At 40.5% G+C, this 8,997-nt stretch overlaps 1 protein-coding gene across 1 annotated transcript; it reads right to left on the minus strand.

Annotated features, from left to right (window-relative positions):
* Nucleotides 1-387: 387 nt before the first annotated feature.
* Nucleotides 388-8,456, minus strand: LOC124153301 (piggyBac transposable element-derived protein 3-like). Its single transcript, XM_046526397.1, has 3 exons — nt 8,392-8,456; nt 7,244-8,011; nt 388-478 (listed from the first exon to the last, which is right to left on the minus strand). The coding sequence occupies exons 1-3, from the start codon at nt 8,409-8,411 to the stop codon at nt 388-390; spliced, it is 879 nt and encodes a 292-aa protein (XP_046382353.1). The 5' UTR covers nt 8,412-8,456.
* Between the last annotated feature and the right edge of the window lie 541 nt (nt 8,457-8,997).

An 8,997-nucleotide genomic window follows, 5' to 3' on the forward strand; every position in this document is an offset into this window, starting at 1 on the left:
CCGATTGTAAGGAAATTAGCTGCGAGGTGTATATATTAATATTCAAATTACAAGTTTTTTAAAATGTTTACTGGGGTTATAATGGTCGGACCACGGGAAAAAGATTATCCCTCGCATTTTTTTGGCTCTGTCAGACCAAAAAATAGAGCCAAATTCATAGTTGAAGTTCTCCAAATCGCTCCGAATAATGTCTTTTGTTTAGTGTTCAAGCAATCTAGTTTTAGGGTATAGTCGATGTCTGTGGTGGCTCTCAAAGCTGAGCTAACATTTCTTTCCTTCAAACAGAATTTATTTTCGACCATTACGATGCCGCTTGAGTTGGAATAAACAAATGTTTGCTCTGTAAACAAAGCATTTCCTCTAGGCCATTGATTCAATTACTCAGCATCACACACTTGCCACAGGCACCGCTAGCGGCAATCCTAAATCCAATACAACTGTGTCGTTACCCCCAGAGATCCATCCCATGATCACGAGCCTGCAGCAACAAGGTAATGGGATCACTTCATGGTCAGGATATCCCTATGCTTTTTCCTAATGATAATACATTTTACCAACATTATGGTTTGTGGAATGAAGCTTATCCTTTCCTTATGCATTACTGACGCAAGTTGAGTTTTTTCACGTTGTTGAACGTTTCGTTGTTAATTTTTCCCCAAACGCGACCTTGAGATTTTTTCGTGCCTTCTGTTTCTCTTGTGGTAATTTCTCCACGCCGTTTCTCTGATTGGGTTTTCCCCTGATGACCAAAAAGGAATCGCATTGGATTTTCTCGATAACGGTTTCGCTGATGCCTGCGAAAGTGGCTCTCACGCATTCCCTCTGGTGGTCAATGTCTTTTGAAGTTGCCGACGGTGGTTAATGAGGGAACCCTGAACGCGAGGCGTGGACGGCGGGGGTGAACCCTCAGCGACAGCGAAGAAGGCCCTTATCTTTCCTAGTAACTCTCGAATGAGCAGTAACTATCCTTATCCCATGGATAGATCACAGGATTTCTAATTTGCTATATATGCGCACCAGAATCTTAATTTCCGTTCGGAAAGTGGTTTTCCAATGGTTTATGTGAATTTTTTGTCGATACTGTAACAAAATTTTTCAAATTCTTTCGAAAAAGGCGTTCGCCTTTGCTGAGTCCAAAAAATGGAGGTTAGTAATGTAGGCGAGTAATTACTAGGTTTTTAATATCCCCACACTAAAATACAGGCGTGGCGTTCGGTCATCTCCAATCTCTAGGACATGTTGATGACAATTCGTAGGTGCATGCTGGTGATTCATCACCCCATGCCATACTCCTCAGTGGCGGTTCCAGGATTTTTAGGACCGTATTAAAAATTTTGCATATTTTTTAAGTTTGCGAGAGGGTCACGTGCCCCCCTAGATCCGCCTGCGATACACTCTGAAGGTGGTTGGCAAGGTATATGTGGATTTGGTTTGGTGCTCAAATTTTTCCTTTGATGAGGAAGCCCTTTCGATTTGATGGCCATGAGGTTATTGGCAGTAGTTTCGGAAATGATTTACACTATGTAACTTTTAGATATTGAAGTTACATATCCGTAAAAATGTCTGGTGATAAGAATCGAAGCTTGACTTCGGTGTGCTACAATTTTCTCGTCAATACTTCTTTTTGTAGAGCATTGATAAGTAATGGTATGCATGGTTCCCGATGTAATTGTTGTTATTATGTCTTGCTAAACCATATTTCCTTGAATCACGATCATGTATATTTTTGACGGATATTTAGCCAAATAAAATCATGTGATGAACGCAATAGCATTTAAACGTAATTATTATCGTAGCACTCAGTATCCTTTAATTCTTCTTTAGTCCATTTATTCTTTTTTATTTACTTTCATAATTGAATTTGGTTTAACAAATTCTGCTGTGAATATCAAATTTTATATACTTTGTGTTTCACATGAACTCATTAGTTATTTTTCAGCCTACAGCCGATAATTAGTTTCAAATTCGCTGGTGACTTGTCGTTCGTCATATTTTAAATTTGCCGCACCGTGGTTGAATCGTATATTTAATCCAAAATATACATTTTTCCGGTTTCATATTCAACAAATAATCTTCGCTCATTGGTGTGAAGGGCTTTTTCCGGCTGTCAGTAGGGAAAATATTGAGTATCCTTTTATGGATTTCCCCTAGGGAACCATGTATTTCTGCTAAACAGGAGTGTATGGGAGGAGTGTATGGGATCCAGTGCAGAAAGACTTAATCCGCGAGCTGAATAAGATACAAAGGAAGGCTGCGCGTTTCGTCAAAAACCGCTACGGGCGTACAGACAGTGTTACCCAGATGTTAAGCGAATTAGGCTGGGAGCCGTTGGAGACTCGGAGGCTGCGCGCTAGGCTTAGATTGCTTGAGCAATTGAGAATGGATATATTTAAGAGCGACACAGAGAACATAATCTTAGAGCCACACTATATTTCCAAGTCCGACAGAAGCGATAAATTAAGAGAGATTTTTAGCCGAACGGATAGATATAAGAATTCGTTTTTCCCCCGAACAATAAAGGACTTTAATAAACGCTTGTCCCAACCTCGTTAGAGCACTTCTTCTTTTTTTTTTAATAGCTGTAAACGGCTAGTGTCCTAACACCCCCTGCCACACGCCTTTTAGGCGGCTTGTGGGGTATTATGTAGATGTAGATGTAGATGAATGTGGCGGACGGGGTAAAGTGCCACGCCCCCCGCCTTCACTTTCCTATCGTGGGAGGGGTAGATAACGCCCTCTCAAGAAGACTTATGGTAAAAGCAAACGACTTCAACAATAGGCATGGGCAAAAATAGCGGTATTCGGTAGTACCGAGTACTATTTTTTTTCTATTTCGGTAGTACTGGCCAGTATTTTTTTAGCGGTACCACCGGAGTACCGGTACTAGAAATAGCGGTACTTCGACGGCGCTGCAAACTTGTGTGTTACCAATCAACTACCTACCCAGCTACTTAAACAATTGAGTGTGGATAATATATCAAGATTGTATTTAAGCGCACTAAAAATAATACCATCTATTTATTTTAATTTCAACAGATAATGTAAGCAATAATACAATTGGTCAACGTAGGAAGAGACTGAAGAATAGCGATGTTCTAATGATATAGGCATTTCTATCAAGCTTAAGCTTGTTTACACTGGTTATCAACTTTTTTAATATATTAGCAATGTTCATCCGTTTCTCGTTTTTGTACATACAACCAGTCAAGTGAACCACCAAAAGAAGGCCAAATTAATTTTGCCTCTCAATTATTAACACTTCTTCCTTAGTTTATTTCTTGTTTTCTTATGATTTAACGGTACTTCTACAAAAACTGAGTTCGACACAAATGTTATAATTATTGATATAGACGATATTTATTTACTCAAATAAGGCAAGAAAAGTCAAAGTTATGGAAGTCCACTCATGTATTTCTTCCTTGACAAAAATGGAACAGCGACCTACACGTCAAATTTTATTCGATCGCAGTATTTTAGCCATAACTAACACCGATTCTTGTAGTGTAAAGTCATAAAATTAAATGTCTTAATACTAGGGGAGCTTTTTCTAGGTAATCTCAGGCTGCAAACGTAAGCTCTGTGAATAAGAAGACTTTTCAACATAAGTTTTTGGCAGAAGACGTTTCTAATGTTGGTCTCGAGTCCGAAAAAAACCGGTGGCTCTAGGAAAACAAGTCATCTGATAAGAGTTCCCGAGAGAACGTCACACCTCATGCACGCAAGGAAAACACCAAATTTAATGGTATGCACCAAAATCATCACCATTAAAAACTTCATCGCTATCACCCTTCTCTCTATTAGAGATCTAGCCTCCATGTATTTTTCCGACAAATTTTCGTAAAAAATCCAATTAATGATTTTTTCGGTGCATTCTTCATGTATGTTACGCTTATTTGCCGAAATACCGGACATTTAGGGTAAATCAAACGTTAAATCTCAACTTATTTACATATTTTATCAATTCTGAAAGTACCGGCATACCGGTATTTTTTCGCGGGTACTACCGAGACAGTACTATTATTGCTTTTTAAAACTCGTCACAAAAATACCGGTACTTTTTCTTGTCTATTCAACAAGGGTAAACGCCAGCGGTGCGGATGAGGGTATAGGGCGGGTAGCGCGGGGGGCGGGAACGAGTTGGCAGGTTGAGGGGACGGGGAAGCACGTGAGGGGGGGGCAAAGGGCGGGGAGGGGTGGGTTTTTCGCCGCGTGGTTACGCAGGTGGCCGGGAGGGGTATAGGGAGGTAGGCGGAGCACTCGGAGGGGAAGGGCGGTGGAGGGGGGCGGATAAGCACGGGAGGGGAGGGCGGAGGAAGAGATTCTCGGAGGAGGTGGCTTTGACTGCGGAGGGATCAGGGAAGGGGAGATAGTGCCTCAGTCTGTGCCGGCGGCCGCGAGTAAGAGCAAGCGACGTCCGCGGACTTGCTTGTTCGTCAGGTGCCGTGGTGTTGTTGATGTTTTTGTTTTCGCGGCGTGGTTCTTTTTTTTTCGTTCGGTCCCCGTGTCGGGCACGGAAGTGTTACCGGCTACTGTGCCGATTGGGAGGAGAGCACCACCACGATGTGTTTCGAGTGTTGTTGTGTGATTCATTGACTAAGACCCCCCACTAGCCTGAGCGGACGGAGTATCGGAGTTGTGTTCTCGTGCTGTCATTAACTGTGATTTTCCTCCTGGACCCACTGTTGGAAGATTGCAGTCTAAACGACGGGGAAGAGATAGGAAACTAATGGTGTGCGAACTTCCTATTAGACATTTTTCTTCGTGGAAGTGAGATAGGAACAAATAGATCTTTCGTGCCATTTCGATATCGTTGGGGTAAACACGGGAAGTTTTTGCTGTCAGGTTTGTTTGATGTCGGCGACGGATTAATAAGGTACTTGATGTCGGCCTTATCTTGTTGTGACTGTCCCTCGCCTCTTTGAACCTAAGCGTGGCCGCTTTGTGACTCAGCCTTATTCCTGTGACACCTCTTTGTGTTTGGTGAAATTCAAGCTCTCGAAGACGTCAAGAACGGCATAAACCATATCTATGTAACCCCTGCGTGTGAACCCTCCGTAAGATAGAAGACTCCTGCTCACGGAGGCTTCCCTCCCGCCAGACAGTTCCCGATCGCCCGTTGCGCCTAGGGGCGCGAATACTCCAGGGTTTAACTTCTAAATTCAGGTAAATTCATCATGTAGCCATTTCATCACCATCACAAGTTTAGATAAAGTATTTCTAATTTTAAGATTGTGCTCATTGAATTCTTTAAAAATTTAACCATGTATCTTTTTTGCGTATAGATATTACCTTTGTATTTTTCATAAATTTATCTTGGAATTAAATAATGACGACAGGACTCGTACTCTGCAGTGTGCGCATACAGTCTGACAAATTAACTACGGAACGAGTAATTTTATGACGTACTTTTTATCTAAATTTCCGCATTTTCATATTTTTAAATGTGGTATGTGACGAAATCAAGTGACTCAGTGCGGTTGTGTAGTTGATGCGGCATTTCTACTCGTGCTAATGAACGCGTATTTTTATTGACTATTGATACTTGGGAGCAGTAGTCGGTTTCCGTTCCATATCAGTGGTACGTATTCAAATCAGTAATGGAAAGATTCAATAATCTAAATAGCCTTATCTTCATTATAACTCTCTTTAGATTAAGTGTTAAATAGTCGAGGGATGTAATATTCGTGGGGCAAAGTAATATATTCTGGAGGCCCCTGTTTGTTAACCTTTAATTATCTACATCTATATGATACCCCGCAAGCCGCCTAAAAGGCGTGTGGCAGGGGGTGTTAGGACACCAGCCGTTTCCAGCTAAAAAAATAAATAAATGAAGTACTCTAACGAGGTTGGTACTAGCGTTTATTAAAGTCCTTTATGGTTCGGGGGAAAAACGAATTCCTATATCTATCCGTTCGGCAAAACACCTCTCTTAACCCATTTAAGCCCACAATTCTGGACTCGATAATACCTCCAAATGCCCACAATTCCAAAAATGTTTTTTTAGTGTTTTGGATGTTAAATTTGCATTAAAATGTCACACAAGTGGCAAATAAACAAACAACATTTACAATTTTAACCGTTAAAATTGTTTATCTGGTGAGGTCGAAAACGACCACTTGGGATAATGGGACATAAATTTACTCATTGTCAGCTCCCACTGATCCCTAATCTTTTTCTTTAGCTCACAAATAACATAACTCATTTTTAAATTAAATTTTCAAGCCTCTGACTTTATTTATTTCAAACAATGTTTAAATATTAACAGGCATTCATAATAATCATTGAAGTGTGGAATGGAATGAAGCATTTATCATGTAAGGGGACATTACACGTTTCACATGCAGTCACAGTTTTGTTTTTACAATGAACACAGTTTCTTCTTGGTTGAGCAGTTACCACTAAATGCCTCCCCAACTCTTTCTGACATTGACTTACTCTATTTTTTTTAAATGGACCACTGACCTTTCGTTTTGTACCATGGGTTTTGCAGAGTGAATCCACAGCCTGACGTAAAAACTCTAGCTTATCCCATCTACACCCATACGATTTACTAAGAAGCCATGCATTGTTCACGCAAACATCAATGGTCCAGAACAAAATAGGCATGTACCATTTTTTACCGCGCATTCCTATCTGATAATTGGAAATATGGTTATCCATTTGATCCACTCCACCCATATATCTGTTGTACATTTTCATTATATTTGGCTCAGGAATCTCAATTTTTCGTTTCTCCTTCAAGGAATACCGCGTTGCTTTCGATAAAGGCTCTACACCAAATTGGTTTGACATAAGTAAAACTGCATTATTATCTTTCCATTCCACCGCGATAATATTTCTTCCTTTTTCAACGCGTTTGTCAATTGTTCCTCTTTCCATTTTTTTCATGTCCTTCTTTGACGTGATGGTGCATTTTTCCGTTCGATTTTCACGTACAGTACCAGTAGCACCTAATCCTCTTTCTGAGAGTTGTGAAATTACTTTAGAGCTGGTAAAAAAATTGTCAAAGAACAAGGAAAATTTAAATCCGGGGTATGAAGTCTCCAATAAATCTACAAAACTGAAAATAACGGACCCTCCCAAGCCAAATTCTTTCTTGTTCTCACCATTTGAAGTATCTTTTCCCTGATATAACATAAATTGAAGACAATACCCTGATTTCAAAGCCAATGACCATGCTTTATAACCAAAACGTACCGGCTTTCCCTTCAAAAACTGTTTGCAGGAATGCTTTCCAAAGTACCTGATCATAGATTCATCAATTGATGCAAAACTCTCTAATGGAGCAAATCGTATGAAAAGTTCATTGACTTTACTTACAAGTGGTCTAACCTTAGCAAACTTATCATTGGCGTCCAAATTCAAATTATCACAAGCGTGAAAATGGCGAAATAGTTCATCGAATTGATTCCATCTCATGGTGTTTTTCACTAGCGCATTTTCGGTGTCGGCTCTATTTTCCCAATACATTCTTCGGCGAGGGCATGAATTATAACCCGATAGAATTAAAATCCCTATGAACGCGTACATATCATCATGATTCACAAGGAGGGAACTGTTTTTCTGGGAAGAATACATTGAAGTGTGTTTCACCAAACCTTCGACAATTTCTTCATTGAGAAATAGTTTCAGGAAGTCAATTGCCTCGGAGTGTTCCGAGATCGTGAGAGGAGGGAGAAAACATTTTTCTTCAGGCACTGGTATAGATTCCACATCACTAATATCTCCGTGGACCCATTCACATACTTTAAGCTTCTTAAAAGCACTTGCACTTTCGTCATGTGGTATGTCATCACTCCTATCCTCACGGTCACTGAAACGCACTTCCGCCGGAGCCGTTAACTGGTTACGATTCAATCTATTGGGGTCAAAATCGTCCTCATCTCCAGAATCTTCATCAGTTTCATCACATGTTTGGATAGGAGGCAATATATAAATTGAATCAGGAATATCATCCTCACTCAAGCGCTCACACTCCTCTATTATTTCTGCGGTGGTGAGGCATTTCCCTCTAAACAGAACAGAAAACACGTAGGTACATAGCTGTAGGTGTATGAACATAGGAACATAAAACTAATAGGTTGTACGAAAATAAAAATATTCAATTAAGCATTTACAGAATTTTAATCTTTCAGAGTGGCGGGCAGTCTTAAACCCATAGGCAAAAGCATCGGGACAACGAATCCTTCATCTCACGATTCGCTACGGAAAATAAGCAAGCAGAGCATGCATTATCCCAAGTGGTCGAAAACGACCACTCATAGATAAATAGGCTCTAGGCTCAATAGGACTCTAGATAAACTTGTAATTCGCTGGTATACAATAAAACAGGCTATCTATTTTATGAAATACATGTTTTTTTAGTGCTTAAATAAAAAATGGAAAACTTACCGAGACATTTTTCCTGACATGCCAATGTAGAATAGACTTCCCGAAGTTCACGAGGCCGATCTCTCTACCACACTGACTAAATTGCGATATCTCAGCCCCATTTAGTTCTGAGAAGTCAAATGTTACATTTAAGTTACATTGTAGGTACATCGGTGGATTGCCGGCGCGTAGAACAAAAAAAATCCCCCAAGGTCGTTTTCGACCGCTTGGGATAAAATGATACACTGGTCGTTTTCGACCGCTTGGGCTTAAATGGGTTAATTTATCGCTTCTATCGTACCTGGAAATATGGTGTGGCTCTAATATTATGTTCTCTGTGTCGGTCTCAAAGATATCCATTCTCAATTGTTCAAGCAATCTAAGCCTAGCGCGCAGCCTCCGAGTCTTCAATGGCTCCCAGCCTAATTCGCTTAACATCTGGGTAACGGTGTCTGTACGTCCGTAGCAGTTTTTGACGAAACGCGCAGCCTTCCTTTGTATTTTATTCAGTTCGCGGATTAAGTTTTTCTGCACGGGATCCCATACGCTCGCTGCATATTCAAGGTGCGGTCGGACGAGAGCGAAATAGCACCTTTCATTCACATTCTCATCCGAAAATCTTCCCAC

Source organism: Ischnura elegans, chromosome 2 (genome assembly GCF_921293095.1).
Source record: "Ischnura elegans chromosome 2, ioIscEleg1.1, whole genome shotgun sequence".
NCBI classification, from domain to species: Eukaryota; Metazoa; Arthropoda; class Insecta; order Odonata; family Coenagrionidae; genus Ischnura; species Ischnura elegans.

Excerpts from the sequence above, each read along its gene's own strand:
- LOC124153301 (XM_046526397.1), bottom strand. The coding sequence starts at position 8,411 with ATGTCAGGAAAAATGTCTCG. Across the intron at positions 8,012-8,391 it reads ATGTCAGGAAAAATGTCTCG|AGGGAAATGCCTCACCACCG; the intron begins GTAAGTTTTCCA and ends TGTTCTGTTTAG. Across the intron at positions 479-7,243 it reads ATTGATGAATCTATGATCAG|GCTCGTGATCATGGGATGGA; the intron begins GTACTTTGGAAA and ends TTGTTGCTGCAG.